The 24,391-nt window shown below is 46.2% G+C and overlaps 1 protein-coding gene across 2 annotated transcripts in view; it reads right to left on the reverse strand.

Annotated features, from left to right (window-relative positions):
* PFN2 (profilin 2) overlaps positions 1–23,561 on the reverse strand; it is an 89,437-nt gene extending 65,876 nt beyond the window's left edge. Inside the window, exon 1 of one of the 2 annotated variants that reach the window (XM_030216994.1) lies at positions 23,270–23,545. In XM_030216994.1, coding sequence (XP_030072854.1) covers positions 23,270–23,401 — 132 coding nt within the window. In that variant the 5' untranslated portion in view covers positions 23,402–23,545. Of the gene's footprint in view, positions 1–23,269 lie in introns of both variants that reach the window. The other variant, XM_030216995.1, reaches the window with a different exon arrangement.
* Between the last annotated feature and the right edge of the window lie 830 nt (positions 23,562–24,391).

A 24,391-nucleotide genomic window follows, 5' to 3' on the forward strand; every position in this document is an offset into this window, starting at 1 on the left:
AACGTCTCCAGACAACGGTCCTGCAGATTCTTTAAGGCAGTGCTCCCATCCACCGGAACAGTTTTCTTCTTGGTCACTGCCGACAATACTGCATCAACCACCGGAGACTTGAGCCAATCCCTGTCCTGTTCTGGAACCAGATAGAGAAACCATGGAGTGAGCCAGCTTAAAGGGAACGACAGGGACATCCTACTGCATCTGAACTATGTCCCCTTATATCCTAATGCATAGGGAAATATCTACCCAACTTACGGACCCCTTTAATTGGAGGATCCACTTTGCAGCGAACCACAGGTTCCTGCTCCTCCTCAAAATTTAAAACAGTAGCCACCAGAGCAATTAATTATTTAAAGTCCTCTTTGTGGAAGACTTGATCCACGGACGGATCCTCCCCCGGTAGCAAGGAGTCTTCCTCTCCCTCATAGTCCGCTGTGTAGACTAAAAGTATCTCCTTCCCCCAGGGACTCAGAATCAAGAGCTGCTGCTACCTCCTGATCTTCCCAAGAGACCAGAGGTCTTTTAGCGCTAAGTAATGGTCCCAGTTAGAGAGGGCTGAGGAGAGGCACTGAGCAGTAAATAAGCCTTCTACACAGCCAAAACAAAAGTCTGGAGGGAAACTACACTCAGGGAGCACTCCTTGTACCTCTGCCAATTCAGCCGTCAGCTGGGCCTGCTTAGCACTGCGTGCCAGACCAGATGCAGATGGCACGTCCAAGTTAGTGGAGTTCCTGCCAAAACAGAACCCGTCAAATCGGAGGAAGCACTAGGGCTGCTCGCACCCAGTGCCAACAAACTCAACTGAAGTTCCAATTCCAACGCGGTACAAATTCTACAAATGCCGTCCGCTGAAACTCCTCGGTGTTGACAGAACACTGCTGAAGCTTGTGCAACATCCCCAAGCACCCAGTGCTCAAAACTCTAGGGGAAACAGCCTCTTTACAGGGAGAGAAAGGCAAGTGACATCACACTGGTTTTTTTTTTTTTTTTTTTTTTAAACTGCTGCAGTGCTGCAAATTCAAAACTCTCCCTTTAACCACTATCATCAAGGCAACATGGATGTTCCCCGCGGTGCTACAGGACCCTTCCCTTGAAGGGGTGTAGACCTGCCTTCAAATAGTAAGTTTGCCAGAGCAAGCACCCAAGGAAGGCTCAGGGTGAGAGGAGGGACCCGGCCACCTGAGGGTGCACTCTAGAGGCAGAGGAAAACCCTCATGGTCTCAGCCTCAGACAGCAAACACCATCACTGGTGTGCAGAGAAGACAAAAATGAACAAAATCAATAAAATGAAAGAGGTAAAGATTTTATATACAGAGTAAATCAAAGAAAAGGAGACTGAAGGGCACATCTTCCATCTGCTGGAGACCAAGAATACCGAGTCTTGAGGGGGCTCAGCTGGGCTCCTGTTGGCTCTCTCAACAAACATTTTTCAGTCTCCACCTGCTGGAAGGCATGCACAACCCATCAGTTCAGCTGGGCTGGTCCAGAAGGACACTAAGGAAAACCATTTGTTATGAACAGTGGCGCAGACTCTAAGAAAGGTAAAATTATGCCATACCTGCTGATTAATTCTTTCCTTTAGTAGCAGCAGATGAATCTAGGAACTGGTGGGTTGTGTTCATCTATCAGCAGGTGGAAATAGAGATTACAAAGCTAAAGGCAGACATACCAGACAGTCAGCTCCTCTTTCACTTCAGTATAGGTCGTCATCACCAAGCAGAATCAGCCAAGAAACCAGGAAGCCTTCCTCCCCAACCAAACACAACAGAAACTCATCAGTCCAACTTAACCTCTTCAGTGGTTTCTGGGTTGTTGTTTTTTTTATTTTTTTTTTTTAAACAGACCAGGACAAGAACAGGCAGGCAAAACAAACACAGCTGACAGAGGGCGGGATCCTGGATTTGTTGCTACTAAAGGAAAGAAAATTATCAGCAGGTAAGGCATAATTTTACTTTCCTTAGCATATGCAGCAGATGAATCCAGAAACTGGTGAAATGTACCAAAGCAATCCCTAATTAGGGTGGGAAGTCGCCACTCCCCGAGACAGAACAACCGCTGCAAAGGTGGCATCCGAATAGCGAAAGCACACCTGTTCTGCCCAAGAGGTAGATAGCAACCTCATGGAACGAGCCTGCAACACCACCGTCGGGACACAACCTTCCAAAAAATCCATGGAAACAAAGTATCTGCACTCCAACGAGAAATAGCTGGATCAGAGGCCGCTGTCCCACGGCAAGAACCAGCGAGAAGGACAAAAGTTCAGAACACTGAAAAAAGCATGCAACACCTGCAAATGCCGTGAGGATAACATTCCGAACATCCAGAAGCCAAAGCTCCAAGTAGTCCACATGAATATCCCCCTCCCAAAAGGAAGAAAGAAAGAGATTGATGAAGAAAGGTCAAACCACAGCCAGTAGAGAACAGGAGGAACCAAATGCAAGGTCACTCCAGAGTTAGCAAATTGCACAAAAGGAGCTCGACAGCGCTAAAATTTTAGACAACTTTGCGTGCCGAAGAATTGGCAACCAAGAACACCGCTTGCGAGTAAGCTCTTAAGCGAAGCCTTCTGCAAAGGATCAAAATGAGTCCAATGCAATGCTCGGTAAACAAGGAGCCCTAAGCTAGGCTCCGAGAACAAGAACGAGGTTTCAGGGTAAACAAGGTCGTAGCAGACAAGAAGCAAAGCACTCTGCAAGAAATGCACCACATCTGGGTGCGAAGCCAGAGAAGAGCCAGACACTCTCCCAGAAGCAGGCGACCACCACCTGCACCCGAAGCAAATTAGAGGCCAGACTCTTCTGCAACCTGTCCTGCAGAAAGAAATCAATTGCTGAGAAACGGACGCCCGCAATGGAAACCAAGTGTGGGCCATAAGCATGCCTCAAAAAATCCTCTACACCCGAGAATATGTGGATGAAGTGGACCACATAAAAGCTCGCAATAGAGAAGTAATCACTGTGTCCGAAGAACTCCATTCCTCAGTCAACCTCTCAAAAAACTCAGGCCGTAAGACCAAAGCAAGAGGGATCCTCCACTTTGTAACGGACTCTGAAGGACGAGCCCAGAGTCGAGCGGAATTTGAAATAGAGTTGCCACCAGGAGCTGTACCAGATCCACATACCAAAAGGGCGCTGTGGCCAATCTGGAGCTAACAGAATGAATGACTCTACCCCGGTGGAGAGTGATCCGAAAAGAACTCGGCCACGGAGGAAACATTATCCAAGAACATCCTCAAGCTAAAGAAGCAGCTGAACGACCAGCCCTGCCAAATCGCCTTCTCTCCAAAGACAAAAGAAAGAAGGCACCTCAGCGTCCAGCCGGGACATCTGATCTACCTCCGAAGCTCTCTACCTGAGGCCAAACTGAAGAAGCACTGGAAGCTTAGCGGAGTTTAAAAAAAGGTTTGGACGGCTTCCTAAAGGAAAAGTTCATAGACCATTATTAAATGGACTTGAGGAAAATCCACTATTTCTAGAACAAGCAGTATAAAATGTTTTGTACTTTTTTGGGATCTTGCCAGGTATTTGTGACCTGGATTGGCCACTGTTAGAAACAGGATGCTGGGTTTTATGGACCTTTGGTCTTTCCCAGTATGGAAATACTTATATACTTATGTAACTTTCAGGGTGTTTAAGAAACTGCCCTCAGAGAAAAAAAAAAAAAAACTGGAGGGGACCGAAAAGTCTGTAAATAAAAATACAAAATAGGCCCTTTCAGCGGGCCAATACACAAGGAGCCCCCTGCTCTGATGCTGTTCACTGTTTCCAACATCAAGAACAGCCTTTAGTCAACGCAGGAACTATAAGAAAATCTTAACTCGCCATAGACAGTGAGGCCTACTGGAGACTGCTGCCATCAATGCACCACTTAGGCAAACATGGCTTTCCAGCTCAGGTGATTGTTGCTGCCTCTGTGCAGAAAGGGTCTGCCCTGAGAAGACTCCCTCCAAATAGAGGAAGACAAGAGAGCAATTGAACCTACTGCTGAGCTGGACAGTAAACATCCCCTCTTCGGGGAAGCGTCCATCAGTGGAGAATGAGACATCAGAATGAACTCAGGGGAAGGTCAGAAGCCCCCAGGCCCCAGAGAAGCCCCCAGACTGGCTGGCTGACGTATATCCCGAAAAACAAGGTACACCACAGAAGGACCATCAGATTCCTTCTGGAAAAACTTGCCATCTAGAACCCATCCACCCGAGATGGGCGTAAGAATCCCCCGAGCCCGAAGCTATTGAGAGGGAACCAGAGAGGAGATCCAAAGACCCCACCTCCAACACTGCACCAAGCCACCTCTCCTGGAACACTGGATCTACCGCAGAAGGTAGCAAAGCCATAACTGTACCCGAAGAAACCTTCAAAAGGGGTGGGCTACAGACAAATGCTGAGGGGGCAAAAGCCACTTCAACCAGGAAGAAGAAATCTGGGCACAAAACAATTCCCCTGAATCAGGAGAGGTCGGTACAAAGTCTGAAGGGGTCCCCACAGCAGAGGCGAAGCCGCCAACAACCAGAAAACGGGAGGCGCCAAAAGAAAATGAGTGGGAATCCCATTTGAGAGAAAGAAATCACTGGTGCCTGCCTGTGCCTCTGTGCACCCAGCAACACATCCCCTGCTGCCGCCAATGCTTGCTCAGAACACGAGCCTCCTATGGTGGCCTCCGTGCCAATATCGCACATCCCCCAATGGCAGAAAAAAATGCACTCACCGGAAATGCGCAGCCAGACTTCCCGCCCACAGTGGGACCTCCAAGGCAAGACTGCCACCAAACCAGCTCAACAGGCTTCACACACACAGCATCTCCAGAGATGCTGCCCCCAAGGCTCCTCTTATCAACCTGCTGCCCTGTTGCAGCTGCAGAGCATGTGTCTTTTTTTTTTTTTAAACATACGATAACAGGTCTGTTGTGGACTAGAGGTATTTTTTTGGTTTGTTTTTTTTTAAGTGAGGAAGGCTACAGTCCAAACTCTGGGAGGAAAGAGACCATGGATTGAGGCAGGGACCTAAGCCACCAGGTATGCCCCTAAAGTTGGCACACAGCCCAAACACCCCCTAAGCTCAAATGGCCAAAAGGCCCAGGAGCAGGCCCAAGAGAGACATCCAGGAGCTGCAGAGACACTGTCTACCACCTGCTAGAGATATACTGAAGTGAAGGAGGAGCTGACCATCTGGTATCACTACCTTCAGCTTTGTAATCTCTATCTCCACCTGCTGAATAGATGGACACAACCCACCAGTTCCTGGATTCATCTGCGGAATATGTTTACATATTGTAATTGTAGGACCCACCTTTGTTTCCTTTTGCTTGTCCCCCTTGGTTGTGTATGATTTTTTAAATATGTACCATTGCTTAGTTGTCATTGATATACCACCTAAGAAACTAAACAAAACCTAGGGCCTCTGAAACAGAATAAATAAGGCAGGAGAACTCATCCTGCTGAGAAGCTCAATGGCTGGGGAATGCTTCTCCTCCTGAGTAAGGCAATGACTGGAGCTCTGAAAGGTTAACCATGTCCTTATAACTAGCCTCAGCAGCTAGGAGATGAGCAGGACTATGTGCTGTTGCCATTCTGGGCTTAGGGACCCAGTCTTGAGGGTGGTGAGGAAGCAACCACTCCAGCCCCACCCCAAAAGATGGAGACTGAACTAAGCTCCTGCTGCAGGAAAAATATAGCTGCTGTCCTGCTGAAAGACACTGGGACTGCAGGTCCAGAGGCTGAGGAACACCTTCAGCACCATGGACCCACCTCCAAATTTTATTTTTTTACTGGAAACAAAGCCTCTTCGAAGGAGGGGTAGACAGCCTGCTTGGAGTCTGGAGTGGCAATTGTAAAACTTCCAGAGAAAGGAAGATTCCCCAATAAGTACATTAGCTTAGAGAGATCAATTATGCCTGGTAGAATAAATCAAACCACCATGCCGAAGACTAATTCGAACAAGCTGAAATTTAAGTACATGATTCTGGTGTAAACCTCAGTCAAAATTTTTAAAAGGTAAAAATTTGAACTAGTATCTAATGAGGTTGCTTAACCAGTGACATCAGTAACCAGGGGTTGCAAACAGGATTAGCCACCCACTGTAGCTTTCTTAAACCTAAATTGTGTATCTACAACAGATTTAGACTATCAAGGCCCAACTCAGACTTCCATCCATCTAACCAAATGCAAACCAGTGTTGCTTAGACAAGCTGAGATTGGCTGCAACACAAGTTTTTTTAGTTTAAAGGCTTATTATCACAATATTCTGTAAGCTGGGACACAACCTTAAACTCTTCCCTCCAGACTGTTAAGATTAGCCTAGAGAAGACCATTTAGACAGAATATAAGGAGGCAACTAGATGCCCTTTTGAACTCTGTTATACAAGGTTATGCAGATATTAAAAAGGAATATTTGCAGTCAATGCCTCTTGCTCCCATACAACCACACTATATATTAAAGCAGAAAAAAAAAAAAAAGACCCTAGCAAAACAGTATTTTTTTTGTTGTTTTTGTTTTCCCTAAATACCCACTGGTACAATTCTCATCAGTCCAGTACAAAACTAATGTTACAGTAACTTTAAACATATTTTGATTATGAACTTCATCAGGGAAAACTAATCAAATCATTAAGGGTCTGGACACATGACAATCACACAAACCAAGAACATTCTGCAGTACAAAATGAAAAATTAGAGAACGGAAATCAAGCATGGACGAGACAGTGAATTCAGTAATACCTGTTAAATTTCCTTTCCTTTGGTCTGGTTGTCCCCATCTAATAGCAGATGAGGTAAAGAAACTGATATTTTCTAGTGACACCACTGGTATAAGGATGGTGGTGCTCAGGGGAGGCTCCAATATGCCTCTTAAAAACAGTAGCAAGTCTCAGAATGCACTCGCCTCATCAACATAGGTGTCACTACAGGGTGGCAAGTGCCACCCCAACTAACCAAAATCAGTGCACTTCCCTACCTTCCTCCTACCCCATCCCTAAGGTCCAGTCTCTCTCTCTCAGCCACAAATTTAAAAGCTTGTGGTGGTTACCAGCAGTTATTAGATCAGACCTTTCTCTGGCCAACCCCAGGATCCTTCCCTCTTGTCACAATTTCCTTTTGCTGCATGAGCGGGATGCGGTAGAGGGAGGTCCAATTTAACCTCTGCCAGCAGATGATACAAGTTTTTAAACTCACAGCTGAGGGGAGAAAAACTGGACCTAAGGGATAGGGGCAAAGGAAGGTAGAAAATTGATTAGAGCCCAGGGAAGAAACTGAAACAGAATCCAGAGAGGGCAAGAGGACAAAATGCTGCTGCACCTAAAAGATGGGAGAAGGAGATTGCTTCACATGAAGAGCTATAATACTACATAGATTTGAGGTGGCGGAAAAATGGAACAAAAATAACACAAGATCAGTGCTGAACAGACATAGGGCAGGAAGTGATGAAAGGCGGCCCTGGAAACAGAAAGAAAAACTAGAGACTGAATAAGATGATTAAGAAAAAAAATAGATAGGAAAAAATGTATTTCCAGTTTAGTATTTTACATCTGTCAGCTTTATTTTGCCCTGTACAGGACATGCATTTTTCTATTTCTGTGGTGTTGCGCAACATACAGAGTCTGGCATATCTGGCTGCAGTTTGTCTCCATTTCAGTTTGCATGTTTTTGTAGCCCCTATTTTGTATCGGGTGAAAGTCACGTTCTGCATCTGTAACAGAGGTGAAGGAGTCTGTTAGCATGTAGTGTCTAGGAATCTAACAGTCCAGCTTGTTCCAGTTTCCCAGTAGCAGGAATACTGGTTCTCTAGGGCCCAGTCTAGTATACACAGCACTGTCTTTTCATAGGTGGGTTAGGGCCATTATGGTTTTAGTAAGTTTCCTACATAGGTTTTGAGCATCTCTCAAGACCATGCCTGGCCTGCTTGAAAATTAAGAATGCTCAGGACTAGTGGTCTACATCCGGTAAACACACAAAACAACCCCCCCCTCCCCCCAATCCGCTTTAAACAGTGTCTAGCAGTGGAAGAAGCATTTGCTGTTCCTGAAGTGATAATCATAGTTTGATTAGTTTGTGTGGCAATTTGTAAGGGGGAAGCTCCATTGCTGGGGGAATATGGAGTTTATAACAACAGAACTGAACTTCAGGGTTTATATTAGGGCTTTACCAAACATTTGCATTCAGTCTCAAACAGAGCCCCAAATACATTTGAACTTGGCTGAACGCCAATTCAAATTTGAATACAAATTCGGGGCTATACTGTGCTAAATCGTACTGAAAAACACTTGATGGGAAAATTATGTTCTTACCTTGGTAATTTTCTTTCCTTTAGTCATAGCAGATGAATCCATTATGAATGGGATGTATCAAAGCAATCCCTAGATAGGGTGGGAACAAGCCACACCACGCGCCAAAATGCGCGTCTCTCCTGGAAGCCACATCCAGCCTGTAATGTCGGGCAAAGGAAAGCTTAGAAGCCCATGTCGCTGCACTGCATCTCTCGAAGAGATAGTGCTCCAGTTTCAGCCCAAGAAGAGGAAATCGCTCTTGTGGAATGTGCCTTGAAGGCTTCAGGCGGAGGCCGGCCAGACAGCAGATAGGCTGAAAAAATAGCTTCCTTGAGCCAATGGTCTATAGTGGCTTTAGACGCTGGAGACCCTCTGCGCGGACCTGATAACAGGACAAAAAGATCAGAGGTCCTAAAAGCATTGGACATGCACAGATACTGCAACAGAGCCCTTCGCACATCTAGGAGGTGCAATTGCCCAAATGCTTCTGGAAACTCCTCTCTGGAAAAGGAAGGCAGGAACATAGGCTGGTTTAGGTGAAACGCTGAAACCACCTTAGGCAGGCAGGAAGGCACCGTACGTACCATAACTCCGGACTCTGAGAATTGCAGAAAAGGGTCTCGACAGGACAGCGCCTGGAGCTCATACACCCGTCTCGCCGAAGTAATGGCCACCAAAAAGACCCGTCTTTAGGGTCACATCCTTCTCTGAAGCTCGCCTTAGCGGCTCGAAGGGCGAACAGTGAAGGGCCTTTAAAACTAACCCCAGGTTCCAGGCCGGACACGGAGTCCGCATGGGAGGACGGAGCCGAAGCACATCTAAGAAACCGTACCACATCTGGCTAAGCAGCCAGGGAGAGGCCAGCGACCTTCCCTCGAAAACATGCTAAGGCTGCCACTTGAACACGCAGGGAATTATAGGCAAGGCCTTTTTGTAAACCATCCTGCAAAAAGTCAAGTATCGGCGAAACAGAAGCCCGCATAGGTGTAATCGCTTTAGCAGCACACCAAGCCTCAAATTGGCGCCAAATCCTGGCATAAGCCACAGAAGTGGAACGCTTGCGGGCCTGTAGAAGAGTGGAAATTACTTTACTGGAATAAACCTTGTCTCTCAATTGCGCCCTCTCAATAGCCATGCCGCAAGACCAAAGCGGCAGGCGTCCTCCATGGTCACCAGTCCCTGTGACAACAGATTCGGTACCAGAGGCAAAGAAAGGGGAGCCTCTACCAGCATCCGCCGGAGGTCCGCATACCACGGCCTCCTGGGCAATGAGAACCACCTCTCCTTGATGTAGCAGAATCCGCAGGAGTACTCGCCCTATCAAGGGCCAAGGAGGGAACACATACAGGAGGCCCTGAGGCCAGGGTTGAGCCAAGGCGTCCAACCCCGCCGAGCAAGGATCTCTCCGTCTGCTGTAAAAGCACGGGACTTTGGCATTTGCGCTTGAGGCCATAAGATCCGCTACGGGCATCCCCCACTTGGCACAGATCTGAACAAACACTTCGTCTGCCAGTTCCCACTCCGCTGGGTAGATTTGATGCCTGCTTAATCGGCTTGCACGTTGCTCTGACCTGCAATGTGAGCTGCTGACAGAAACTGCAGATGTAGCTCGGCACAGTGGCAAATTTGCGTGGCCTGCGCAGCCAGTGCTCTGCACTGAGTGCCGCCTGGTCATTTATGTAGGCCACTGCTGTCGTGTTGTCCAACAGAACTCTGAGCCAATCCTTCCAGGGTCGAGTGAAAAGCCAGAAGAGCCTGGAAAATCGCTTTCAACTCCAAGCAATTGATGGACCACTCCGACTCCTTGGGTGTCCAGAGACCCTGGGCATGCCTTCCCCGGCAACATGCACCCCAGCCCTTCAGGCTGGCATCTGTTACCACTAGGCACCAATCATGGAGCACTAGCAGCATTCCTCGTCGCAGCATGCTGTCTGAGAGCCACCACTCCATACTGAGCCGGGCCACAGGGAGCCACGTAAGTCTGCACTGATAATCTTGAGAAATTGGAGACCATCGTTGAAGCAGGGAGCACTGCAGAGGTCTCAGGTGCGCTCTCGCCCAGGGCACCACTTCCAAGGTGGCTGACATCGACCCTAACAGCTGGACAATGTCCCAAGCACGGGGGCGAGGCATCCTCAGGAGCAGATGGACCTGGTTCTGAAGCTTGCACTGCCTTTGCTCGGGAAGAAAAACAAACCCCAAAGCTGTGTCGAACCGGACCCCCAAATATTCTAGAGAATAAGAGGGGGTCAGGTGATTTTTGGCCATATTGACAACCCAGCCCAAAGATTGAAGTACTGAGACCACTCTGGCTGTTACCTCTCCTCTGTCGAGTCTACTCTGATGAGCCAGTCATCTAGGTACGGGTGAACCCGAATACCCTCTCGCCTGAGAAAAGAAGCTACTACCACCATTACCTTGGAAAAGGTTCGGGGATCTGTGGCGAGGCCAAAAGGCAAGGCCTGAAACTGGAAATGTTTTCCCATCACCGCAAACCGAAGAAACCATTGGTGCGGGGGCCAAATAGGAATGTGCAAGTAAGCTTCTTTCAGGTCCAGAGACATGAGAAACTCTCCTGGCTGAACCACCGCAATGACAGAGCGCAGGGTTTCCATGTGAAAATGCCGCACTCTTAACTTGTTGACATCTTTAGGGCCGAAAAGACCCTCCTTTTCGCGGCACTGCAAAGTAAATGGAGTAACGGCCGGAGCAGTGTTCGGCGGGAGGCACCGGGGACACTGTCCCTAGGTGAATCAAGCCTTGAAAGGACTCCTCTACCGCCGCCCGTTTGACGGCAGAACCGCATCGGGACTCCATAAATGCGTCTCTCACAGGGGCATTGAATTCTATTCTGTAGCCATCTCTGATCAGGTCCAAAACCCACTGATCTGAGGAAATCTTGACCCACTCCTCGAGAAAGAGGGAAAGCCGTCCCCCTATTGCAGGAATCGAGGAGAGGGCCGGCGCACCATCATAAGAGGGTCGCCCTTGAACTCCAGGCTTTGAGCCGGTCGCTGCGGAACACTTGTCCGAACGAAAGGAGTTCCTCGGGCTCCGCTCCATCCCCGGGCTGTTCCACTGCCTGTTGCAACCAAGCGAGGCAGGCTCGGGCAGCATAGCAGCTGCATGCAGACACCCGTAAGGATAGGCCTGAAATTTCAAAGGACCGTTTCAGAGCTGATTCCAGGCGTCTGTCCTACATGTCCTTCAGGGCGACTCCTCCTTCAACTGGGAGGGTAGTCCTGTTTGTCACAGCAGTGACTAGGGCATCCACTTTAGGCACTGCTAGGCACGCCAAATGCTCCTCAGAGGGTATAATTGCCCCATTGCCCTGACAACTTTCAAAGGCCCCTCGGGGTCAGCCCATTGAGCGAAATAAGCTCTTGGATGGAGTCATGCAAAGGAAAGGCTCGAGCAGGCTTCTTAGTACTTGCCATCCTTGGATTACCAGAGGAGGCTTCGCCACTCCCAGGATCTTCAATAGTGAGGACCTGCAAGGCATCAGAAATAAGCGTTGGCAGCTCGTCACAGTGGAAAATCCTCACCGCGGAAAGATCACCTGGATCCGGTGGCAATCCTGCACCTTCCTCTGGCTCTTCAGACGAGGGCCTGCCAGACCCCTCAGAATCCTCACATCCCGACCACGGGGGGGTGGGGGGGGGGTGCACCACTCTCTGAAGGGGAATAAACCCTTCTGCGCTCGTCTTGCGGCCAGCTGTCAGGAGAAAACGTGCCTGACTGCAATCCGAGGCTGGGGTCCACTGGAGGGGGAACAGTTAGCAGGGCAGAATGAGACCCCTGCGGGAGCGCTCGGTTTAACATGAATGCTTTATGCAGCAGCAACACAAACTCAGGGGAGAAGGACTCACCCTGGCCTCCCGGTTCCAGTCCGGGGATAGAAGCTCCCGTTAGCCTCCACACGAGGCTCCCTTCCAGTTTCAAACCCCTCCGCTTCTGCGGGGGTCGCGCCATGCGGCACATCCAAAATGGCGTCCGCTGCCAGCTCCACTGAGCGGGAAGAAACATCATTCACCATGCTCGTGCCGGCCCTGACGTCTGAAGAGCATGATTTAAAGGGCCCTGCTGCGGATCTGCGCTTGCCACAACGGGAACAGCGCTTAACAACCTCTGCAGCCATCGCCGAAAACGGCGGAAGATTCAAAATGGTGGATTTGCGCCAAAAACGTCCCGATCGCGGGCCCTCCCCGGAGGAGCTACAAAACGCTCTTACCTCACCAGACCGAGTCCACAGAGCTCCGGTCACGCTGCACAATCAGAAGAAAGCCTCTTTTCTGGAATCTCAGCGCCACAGCGCGACGCGACTTTTTTTTTTTTTTTAAACACTGTGAGGAAAGTTAGAGGTAACAGCAATAGAGGCAAATTTCCAACTCCGGAGGATCAGTAGAGTGGGAAAGGACTAACCAATGTGCCTGCATCCACAAAGGAGAGCGTGGGAAAAGACAGGGACAGGGCAAACCTATGTGTCTACATCCACATCGGGGGCTGGGTAAGGCAGGAAAAGGGCGAACCTATGTGCCTTCAAAGTGGAGCTGCAATAGCCCCCAACACCCCTGCTACCACTGGCCAAAGCACAGGAGCCACCCCAAGCAGATTTTTTGAAGGAGCTGAATATGCTGCGTCCACCCTGCTGGGGAGATAGAGAATACTGAAGAGGCAGATGGAGCTAGCTGGCCATGAGGCACTATGGTTTTTCAGTGCTATCTCCCCCTGCTGGTTGATGGACAACCCATTCGTAATGGATTCATCTGCTTGATGACAAGGAACTGAAAGCTTAAGGCTCTCGCTGAAACAGAACAGCCGCAGGGGTCTACTGGGCCTCAAACCTTATCCTTGGGCAGCAGCAGGAGACTCAGTTGTGCGAGACCCAAAGACTCCCACAGGCGTTCACAAACCGCCCCAAAGCTGTGAGAGACCAGAGGACTCCCACAGGAGGAGTCTGCAAACCGCCCCAGGTCTCCTTTCTCAGAAGCCCTTAAATATCAAATATGAAGAAACTGGAGGTGATCCACCCCAGTTCCCCAGTCAGATCTTTTGAAAGGCCTACATATAAAACTGCACAAATCTCAACCAAGCTTGGGCCCCAGGGGAGCGCTGGCATGTCAGCATTGCCATGTGGCACGGCAAGAAAGATGGCACCCTCAGGTGTGCATGCACACCAAGAAAATAGCTGCCCTGTGGCTGCCAAAACAAGCCGGGAAGGAGAACACCACTCCACGGAGTTGGGCTGTACAGTGGATCTCCGGCACGGGAAACGGCAGCAGCGTAGTGGCTCCCACCTTGGAAACCGCTTTTGCTCTTCCCCACCAGCGCAGATAGGGTAATGAATACTTACCCCCTTGGGAATCGCTGTCACATGCCAAGTCAGTCCTCACACCCCTCGGTCAGTATTGCAAACCAGCATGAGCTCACTGTGCTGGACAAATCAGACTGAGGAGGGGTTTTTTTTTGGGGGGGGGGGGGGGGGGGGGGGGGGTTAAGGCAGGACAGGACACCGGAGCAAAAGAAACCTCAAACTGTTTAAAGTCAGAAGAGTGAGAACCACAAACCCAAGTCAGGCAGAGAGGGAGGGACCTGGCACCACCAGGTGTGCACCCAAGTCCCAGGACACTTCAGACCCCAGAAGCTCAACTAGACCCAGGGGGCCAGGCCAGGAGTCAGTCAATCCAGAGCTGCACAGATATGCCCATCCACCTGCTAGATAGAGTGAATACTGAAGTTAAGGTGGCTGCACATGACCACATATAGTAAACCTCTGAAGTTCTATCTCCACCTGCTGGTAGAGGGACATAACCCACAAGTCAGTGGCTTGATCTGTGGGACACTACGGAAAGAAGTTTAATTTTACTTCCAATCTTTATAACACCAGGCTTCTGAATGCAGATTACAACAGATAAGATGAACCCATCAGTAAACAGGATATCCTCACTGAAGTCTGACCATATATTATTGTATTTATAGAAATTGAAAAAGGAGCAGAAAATATAGTCTTTTAGTGCCGTTTCCACCTGCTACAATAATGTTTAAACAGTTTTAGCAATATTCAATTTTATTTCATGATATTTACATCTACACATGGGAAGCTTTCAAATTAAAAAAAAACACACTTTTTCACGTTTTAAGGCACTGGACTGAAAAAGGGTACAGGGTGGGAGAGAGAATGAAAGGAGATACTGGACCAGGGGGCATCAGCTGATAGTTTGTAGGGAGCAGCCAGAGACCCAAGCACCAGCCCTATCCCCCATACCTTGTTAACAGTCTTCTAGACCTCAGTGGAAACGTTTTCACGCTATCACTCAATCTGCGATTTGCCTGCCTCCTCATCAGCACTTAGTACTATGAAGGGGTTATAAAATAGTAACTATCAAAAGTTGTTTTTTTGTTGTTTTTTTTTTAAATCTCTCAAATTATATACGTGCTCAATGCCACTTTTCTGATGGACCTGCTGCCAACATTGGTCATCAGAAAATTAAGAATCATACAAACCAAACTTAAAACCTTAACTTATCACAAAGCTATATCAAATCATGATAACTAATCTCTTACCTCGTTCCAAAAGTACAAAGACTAGGGGACACAAGTTACATGGAACTACAATATTTTTTCACTCAACGCTCTGGAACTCTTTGCCGGAGGATGTGGTAACAGCAGTTAGCTATCTGGGTTTAAAAAAAAAAAAAAAGTTTGGATAAGTTCCTGGAGGAAAGTCCATAGTCTGCTATTGAGACAGACATGGGGAGGCAACTGTTTGACCTGGGATTCGTAGCATGGAATGTTGCCACAATTTGGGTTTCTAGAACAGCAAAAAGGGAGTATTATTAAATGAGCAATGGTGAAAAAACAAATAGGACTACTCGAATAGTAAACAATTATGTATGGTGTGTCAAGTCAATAAAATGAGTGCAGCATTGAGGCATCATACACCAAAGTAGACTGGCTATGTGATCTCCAATAGCCTCCAGCTATTGGATCTGCAGAACTAAGTGTAGATCATCTGCCTCTCAAACTGTCAAAACTATTTTTAATTTTTGCACCATCTTTAAAATGTGTTCTTTAAAGATGGTGCAAAAATTAAAAATTAAATTTAAAAAAAAAAAAACACAGTTTTGACAGCTTGAGAGGCAAAATGATTAATCTACACTTAGTTCTGCAGATCCAAAATAGCTGGAAGCTACTGGAGATCACATAGCCGGTCTACTTTGGTGTATGATGCCTCAATGCTGCACTCATTTTTATTGACCTGACACACCATACATAATTGTTTACTATTCGAGTAGTCCTATTTGTTTTATCACCATTGATGTTCAGTAATAACACGCCCTTTTGCTGTTCTATTTTGTTTATGAGAGTTGTATTTTATTTTTTGGTAGACAATTTGGGTTTCTGCCAGGTACTTGTAACCTGGTTTGGCCACTGTTGGAAACAGGATACTGGACCATTGGTCTGACCCAGTACGGCTACTCATGTTCTTATGTACCTCAACTTCTAGTTTGGGCTGTTCTGTGATGCATCATTTAAAATGGTTTCACAAGCCCTCCATTTATATCACCTCATCCAAGGATGAGTTTAAGATACAAGCACAGTCTATGAATCACAGAGCCACATTTTGTGATGAGGGATTATCCCTCAAAAACAGTAAAGAAAGCATATTTAAGAGCTAAATTTGCTCAGCAAGAGTTGCTATGAAGAGATTATAAATGGTAATAGTGACCAATGAGGGAGCAGACAAATCGCAGATGATTAGTTGCCATTGTCTAGAAGACTGTTATATATGGTAGCACCCAAGTTTTGAACGACTACTACTGAATTCATTAAGCTGGACTGTGTATGTGATCTATTCTTGTGTCTGTCATGCAGGTGGCAACACCCATAAGGCATTCATGTCTTGGTACTTGCAAACAGGGGAACCTACCACCTTTTATCCTGTTCCATAAGTCTCAAAATGGTTTACAATAAAAGTCAATGTTTGCACAGCCTATCTATTCCAGCCACTCAGACCTCATATGGGCCGCAATGCTCAAAATTCCAGCGCTGGAAAAATAGTGCCACAAAAAAAAAAAAAACCCCACACACTTCCTAATGCTCAACGCTAATAGTATGTAAGTTATCTGCACACTGTTAGCATTGAGCATTAGAAGTTAAGGGGGAGGACGGTGCCTGGCACATGTGCACACGAGAGCTCTTCTGCCATTCCCTCCCCCGTGAAAGCATCAACAAGAGACTCCCCTAGTAACTGTGTTATTGGTGTGAAGTGTAGAGCAGAGGGGGCCAAAAAAAAAAAAAAAGAAAAAATTCTCCAGGGACTGCACTCTTATGAATTACTATATCTGCTCAGCCTTGGCTGCCTAGTGCCAGTTTATTTTCTGCATGGACCGTGCAATGATGAGTCACCTGTCTTCAACCAATGCTCTAGCACTCCCCGAGCTACTGTTTTGTTCCTTGAAGTGTCCTAGAAGGATGATAGGAAAGAAAGACCTGTGTGCAATTAAATGAGGGGGGGGAGGGATGGACCACTGCAGCAGCTGAAGGTGCTCTATTTTATGCTTGTTTAGACACCCCAACGCCAGCTCCAAGCTGGTGTAAGGTTTCCAGCAGTAAGGGTGCCATTGTTCAGGGCACTGTTCTAGAATTGGAGGGAATAAGGAAAAACCTCATGTAAATCCTTTTGACTACATTAGCATGCTACTTGCACTGATCTGGGGCGAGCTTGTACTTCCCCACATTAAGGGCCTCCGAGCACTGTGAACTAGTAAATGCAAGCACTATTCTGGCGCTAATGGCCTTCAGCGCCCACTTTTGCTTCCATGTATCAGGGCAATGCTGCTTTTAACAGCCACACAAAAGTGATCAGCAAGCATTAAGCTCATAAGCGATAGGTCATGCCATAAAGCTGGGCCCACATATACAAAAGTATGATCAGCCAACTGAAGATCCGCTGGCATTGGAAGAACTAATGTTCTTCCTGGCTTGTAAACACCCGATATGAAAGTCAAATCTGGTGAAGCTACCCCATTGAAAAAAATCTTAATTTGAAATTAATTCTGTGTTATTGACACTCTACTATGCTCACACAATTTCATACCAGTGATCCCTCAGCCATATTCTGTATTTATGAAGTCCTCCATAAAATTACAAATCAATCAAGTCTTGAATTAACCCTTACAAACCAATGCAGTGCTGCCCAAGAGAAAATTCAAGCCACCAGATGTTCCATAAATAACATTTTTTTCAGTGCTGCTACATCCTGTCTCTCCAAAGGAAAACATCCTGTGCATTTCAGATCATACAGATTTGCCCTTTCAGTGATCATTGATGCAGTGGTCATGTTCCAAAAGAGCTCCCAATTATTACAATGCTAATCTGATTTGCGATTATGTATAATAAGGTGCACATCACATTTAAAGCCACAATTTTTTAAAATCATGATTTGTGAATCACAGCATCCCCCTGCCCACACTAAAGGCATATTGTTCCTTCCCCTCCTCCCTAAAAACACTTACTTGCTGTGATTCAGGCCTCAGTGTTCCAAGCCCATCATCCACAGGTGCCTCTGGGATTGGCTGTTTGCCCAGGTCATCGCCAGGGAGCCAATGGGCTGCTACTGTGGATGCTGCTGGGACCGTGATGCCACTGTGCCTGCTGCTGAGGAGCATGTGCTGCCACTGAAGCAGCTGCCTCCCTCCTGCTACTGTTTAGCAGTTTGTGCTACCACCTATGCTACTGTGCCCTTGCCTACTGCCGAGGAGCATGTGCTACCACCACTGTGCAGCAATGAGCAGGTCCAGCCCCACCCCACTTTCACCCAAGGCCCACCCAGAATGGTGCACCCTGGCCACCCACAATTCAGCTGCCCTTGCTCTTCTCTTCCCTCCCCTCTATCCTGCAGGTCCAACATCTCTCCCTTCCCTCCCACCATCCCATGTCTGGGATCTCTGCATATTCCTCACTGTTTATGCGAGGAAAGGCCATGGAGTAGGTTTGTGTGAATTGATAGTGTAAGGTGAAGTGCTGAACTCACGGGAGCAGGGGTGGAGCTGGAAGGAAGGGCTGCAGACCCATGGGAGGGGGGATAGAGGGAAGGGAGAGAAGTGCTATTAACTGCACAATTAAAAAATTTGTAATCAAAATGCAACCCTAATAAAAGTTTGTTCATGTCTTAACCCATTAGTGCCCAACGTTCCCATATGGGATTTTATTATGGGAACATTGGGCACTAATGGATTCATCTTGTATTTAGGTCACCGCTGGAAGATTCATTCCCTGGTCTGATAGCTACAAGCAACCACCTAATCTCAAGCTTTAAACACTGAAAAATACTGTTAATACCACCATACTGAATTATGATAGCATATCATGTAATTGAAAGGGACCCCATTCTTCCCTTGATACAGGTGGTTATGTAACACAGGAAAGATAGGGATGTCAAAACAAGCAACACCTAACAAAACATTTTCAGAACCTGAAAACTGCATTAAAGATCTTTAAATCAAGTCACTAAAAGAGCAAGTCTGTACAGTCTATAAACATAAAGCCTTTCAAGTGACAAAGCACTTCCCATTCCTCCTGCTGACTGTTTGGATGTCTTTCTCCTTCCCCATACCACTGCTCTCTTTAATTCTCTCATGATTATTGCAGTTTTTCCATAATCTCTCAGTGCTATACATTGTTATTGTGAACCACTTTGACAGCGCTAGTCCTTTAGTGGTATATCAAAAAAGCTGAAGCTTCCCTTTTCCTCCATTCTGACTCAGGCATGAAGACTCAGTGTCAACATCCATGGTAAAGATGGCAGCATACCAGGGGATACAAGAGAATTGCACCTGTGTACACAACTGTGTACACAGACTGGACAGTTCAGGTCTTTACCTGTCGTCATTTACTATGTTACTATGTAAATTATACATTTTTCTAAAAGGGAGCAAGTTTGGCTATTTATCAATGAGTGCGCGAGAGCAGCTCAAGGAAAGTTAAGTTTCCCTCCCCCTTGCACTCCATCTCTTTTCTTCAGTGGCTGCAGCTTGTCATCTTCTACCTCCTCTCATCTTATGGCTTTTCTTGGTGCCTACAATTATGAAGAGGAAGAGTGTTATGAGTCCTGGTACAGAATGTACAGCTTGTCAGTCATGTATGTGACTAGCAAGTTGCCTCCTCCAATAAAAAGTCTTGGTAAAGTCAAACTTTCACCTGCTCCCAAGTAGAGTCTTGTCTGAAGACTTTCTGGGAATACAGACATATAGATACGAGAAAGAGAAAGAAAGAAAAAGAGGTGAGGCTACTTCTGGAGAAGGCTCATTGATGGGTGTGTGGTTAGAGAGATTCCTTTGGAGGACCTTTAGTTATCTTGAAGGTGCTTAGGAGGTAGATCCTGTTCAAGGCTCTTAAAGATAATGGGCCAAAGTACTTGAAGATGAGGTACACAGTTTATTACATTTGTACCCCGCGCTTTCCCACACATGGCAGCCTCAATGCGGCTTACATAGTAACAATATAAATAATTACAAAGTCATAAGAAGAATATACAGTTTGTGGTAAACGCAAAACTAATGGGGTTAACAGAAAGTAAGTTAAACATAGGAGAAATTGGGTTCAGAAGGAAAAGAGCGTTAGGAGGTAGGCGTAGAAATATGGAAAGGAATGGATATGGAGTAGCAAAAAGGATAATGGAGCACATGGTCAGAATATAACTATTGTCAATAAGAATCGTATGGGCAAGATTTGGTTAGCCTACCCTAACCATCCAACCTATCTTGAAGAAATGGGTCTTCAGTGCTTTTCTGAAGGGCAGAAGGCCGTTAATGGTACAGATAGATCTTGGTAGAGCATTCCAAAGCTGGCTACCTAAAAATGAAAAATTGGATGCGTGGAAGGATTTGTACTTAATACCTTTGCAGTTGGGGAGGTGTAGATTGAGGTAGGTACGGGAAGACGTCAAACTGTTCCTGGTTGGGAGATCAATAAGGTGATTCATGTAGGTGGGGGCTTCTCCGTGTAATATCCTGTAAATCATTGTGTGAACTTTAAAGTTCATTCTCTCTCTGATGGGGAGCCAGTGAAGTTTCTCTCGAAAAGGTGTTACGCTGCCGAATCTTGACTTACCAAAAATAAGTCTGGCTGCCATGTTTTGGGAAGTCTGGAGCTTTTTCAATATTAGGGACTTACAACCTAGAAAAACACTATAGCAGTAATCTATGTGTGTAAGAACCGTGGAATGTACTAGGTTCCGGAAGGTGTCTAATGGAAGATACGAGTTCACTCTTTTCAAAATCCACATTATATTAAACATCCTCTTGTTGATGACTTTAGCATGGTTTTCAAAAGATACATGACTATCAATCGTGACTCCAAGGATTTTCAAGTTGTCTGATATGGAAAGTTTAACCTCTGGGGTGCTAAGAATAGTTGGGATGAATGGAGAATGTTGAGAAGATAGTTGAATGTTTAGTCCTGTATTATACTGGTAGCCAGTGAAGTTCTTGCAGAAATAATGTGATATCATCACATTGCTTTCAACCTATTGCTCATGCTGTAGTATTCTGAATCAATGTGAAGAGCATTACAGTAATCCAACCTTCATGTCGTTAAGTTCATGCAATGGTTAAGACGACTTGCCTTCTCAACATAGAGAAGCAATATTCTAATTTTTGTTGGCCTATGTGTGCAAGTTCCGCCAACTCAAATGTGTGCGGTGGTATAGCCTGTGTTCACAAACCCCCTCCCCCCCAAAAAAGCCCTTTTGCTAGGTATGTGTACTCACTGAGCCACGTGCACACAGCTAATACAGAACATCGCACTGTACTTATCACAGATTGAGGCAGGGATCAGCTTGTGTTGAGCCTAGTTAAGTATGGAACACAAGGGGATAGTTTGTAGCTCCCAAAAGAAATTTTGGTCTGTAGGTGGCTGCTTGTGTTAAGGATCCAAACAAGTTTAATCAAAACTGAGTGAATTTCTACTAGATATTAAACATCACTTAGTGAAAGATTCACATCAATGTTCAAAGAAACACTGCAGTACATCTCACATCCTTTAACTCATTCCCAAATTTTTGTCCTACTTATGAACAGGTTCTCATTTTATGCCATAATTTTGGCCATGAGACCTAATTACACCAGCTTTCTATAAACCTGTTCCTGAGCTGGTCCTGGATGTAGAAGAGCATGTTCAAAGTACTCAACATTAATCTTTAACATTTTTAGATTATCCACCCCTATAAGGAAAGGTACTAAGAGAATACTGATTGCGCTGTAGTGTGTAACAGATTTAAAATAAAAAAAAAAAATCACTGCTACCGAGACCCTAATCCTTATTTTTCAAACAACGTGCGATTACATTCTCAGCAATTAAGTGAAGCCGGCATCTGCTATAGGCAGCATGCGTTAACCTACTAGGCCTTTTTAAATTATCTTAATTTTTACTACTTAGCAACAGCTTAGGAAAACGCCTCCTTTGATGGGTCAGCACTCTACATCCTTACATGCAAAAGCTTCGAGGATCAAGTTATGCGATTGTGTTGCATCGAACACAATGTGTGAAAAACCTATTTTCCTGCCTTGGCCACATTACCTATGTTCCAATGAGAGCGGCTGGCCTAAACAGATGTGTGCGATTCATCGGGAAGAAGTACTGCTGGCAGGCGTCGCCCTCCCTCTCAGAACTGCACAGTCATGGCAGGCCCCTGCCATTCCTTAAAACCAGGATTGTCTACCACAGCTCCACAATAAAGTTAAATACACACACCACAACGAAAGTTTAATCAACCAAGGACCAACAACTGAGCAGCACCTGTGATTTAAGGCATTATATTAAATGAAAGTTTCGTAATAACGTAATCTATTGTGTTATCTCTGCTAACAGACAAATCAGTGCAGATACAGCTAGTTTAATGGGAAAGAAAAGGGATTGCGTTGACCTCTGAACATACCAAAGTACACGCTACGTGACTACAACCTGCTTAAGACATGTGAGACAGGACACTTTGTAAGCTGCACAAAAAACAAACCTGCCACAAGCACGTCTCTTACTATAGCGATACCTTATAGATGTTTGTCTTTCTACTTCTCAAGAAGCAAGCAAAAGAACGCGTCAAGTGAAAATTATATAGCAATATAATATACAGCCAAAGGGCTGCACAGCCACTTCCCACTTCTGGGTGCATAAGAACCAAAACCCACACTAAGAACTGTAGCTAGAAAGCGAGAGAGAAAAATTCTATGGGAGCACGCCATCTTGGCGAAGAATATGGAGAAAGCGCGAGCATACAATCCACAGAAGCTAACTACGTGAATTACGCAAGTCTCCTCCCATACGTCCTGCTCAGCAGAACATACCCTACGCAAGATCTGTTCGACAGGCCGCCGTTCCCGGCTTCGCTTTTATCCCTTATCCCACACACCCGCATTGCCGGCAGCTGCCCGTAGGATAGCGGATTCGGTCCATATCAGCATATGGGCCCTAAACGGTTTCGAGGAGGAGGAGGACTAGAGCACCAGTACAATAAGTATATTAAATTTGTGCCCTAGGATTTGTGCCCTAAATATTCTCAACAAAACAGTCTCCAGTATTCTCAGACTAACGGGAAGTTAACAGGCCCTTTTACTCATCCTTTAGGATCGTTGCAGTCCAGCAATGTTTGCCTTTCTCAAAGATATGTAAACCCCTCAACCCCCAACCAGCAAAATTCAGGGTGTGTGTGTGTGTGTGTGTGTGTATATATATATATATATATATATATATATATATATATATATACACACACACCCTGAATTTTTCATTTACATTTCTACTACTCCCTTTACATTAAGGGAACATATGAAAAAACTGGAAGAGGTAAAATTAAAACATGCACTCTACAGTACATCTTACTTTTCTCTACCACCTCTCCTCTTAAATCATTGATATTTCACCACAGGGCCAATTTGTTAAACACACACTATTACTCTACCCTCCCTTTTTCTTTCATTGAAGACACAGTTATTTTACCTAATTTTGCTGCGCTTACCGTAATACTCTGAAAGATCCCCCCGGGTGTTGTTGCCCAGACGTATTTGGCATCAACGTAACCGACAATGGCGGCCTCCTGGCAGCTGCCGTCAGCCATCAAGCTATCCACGTAACTCTGCCAACCTGACATTTTCTTTTGGGTTTGGTTTCCTTTTGCTTAGTTAGTCCTTTTGGAGGGGTGGGGAAAGAATTACCAAAAAAAAAAAAAAAGCCACCCCTGGTTTGATGTTTCCGGATGGCACCGCAGCAGCACAGGTCGCCTCCGTCACGTCCAGGGATAATCTAAGCTCTGGCAACCTAGAAGCCGAAAAATACCGGGTGTACCACCCTCCTCGAATCCCTCCGCTCCCAGTGATGAGGTCTGCAGCGGAAGAATACCAATCACCTTCACCTCTATGCACGTGCGTCCACTGAGCTCTATATCCCAGCAGCCGTCCACAACATTTACGGATTACAATAGCTGTTTCGCTATCCGCTGTCACTTGTAAGGTTTCTTGTATTCTGTCTGACGGGTTCAGCACTTTCCAAATCTATTCACATTTTTTTTTTTTTTGAAAAAAAATCATTGCGTATAGTAGTTTTTTTTTTTTTTACTGTTCCCTTAAGAACATTTTCTTCTTTTCCTTTTTAAGACATTTACGGCACGCGCATCCAAATTCCAAGCCGCAAACGGAAAGAAGTAAAAAGAGTACAGCAAGCAGAGGGGCTCTCAGCAGGAGCCCGCGAAATCTCGATGTAGCCGTCACGTAGCGTAAGTCTGGGGGAGATAAAAGGAAGGCAAACTAATTAGGAAAAATAAACACACAGAAAAAAAAAACATTTTTACTGTTGACGTTTCTGGGACGTAAGCAAGGGAATGAGGATGCGTTTCGGACTTTCCTCTCCGACGTACAATTTCCACTGCCTTGTTTGGTGCGTTTTTCTACGTTTTATGAGTGAAGGAGGATTAGTTTGAAGACTGGGGGACCAGAGCTCCCTTGGGGAAACGGAGGACAGGAGATGCTGCGGCGGTGACGGCTGTGGCCGCCGGGCCTGTGAGAGGCGCATCATGTTGTTATGGCAACGGAAGTCCTTCCTAGAATTGAACGCAGAGCAGGGATAACGGTGAGGCTCCAGCTGA

The sequence above is a fragment of the Microcaecilia unicolor genome, chromosome 10 (genome assembly GCF_901765095.1).
Source record: "Microcaecilia unicolor chromosome 10, aMicUni1.1, whole genome shotgun sequence".
Lineage (NCBI taxonomy): Eukaryota > Metazoa > Chordata > Amphibia > Gymnophiona > Siphonopidae > Microcaecilia > Microcaecilia unicolor.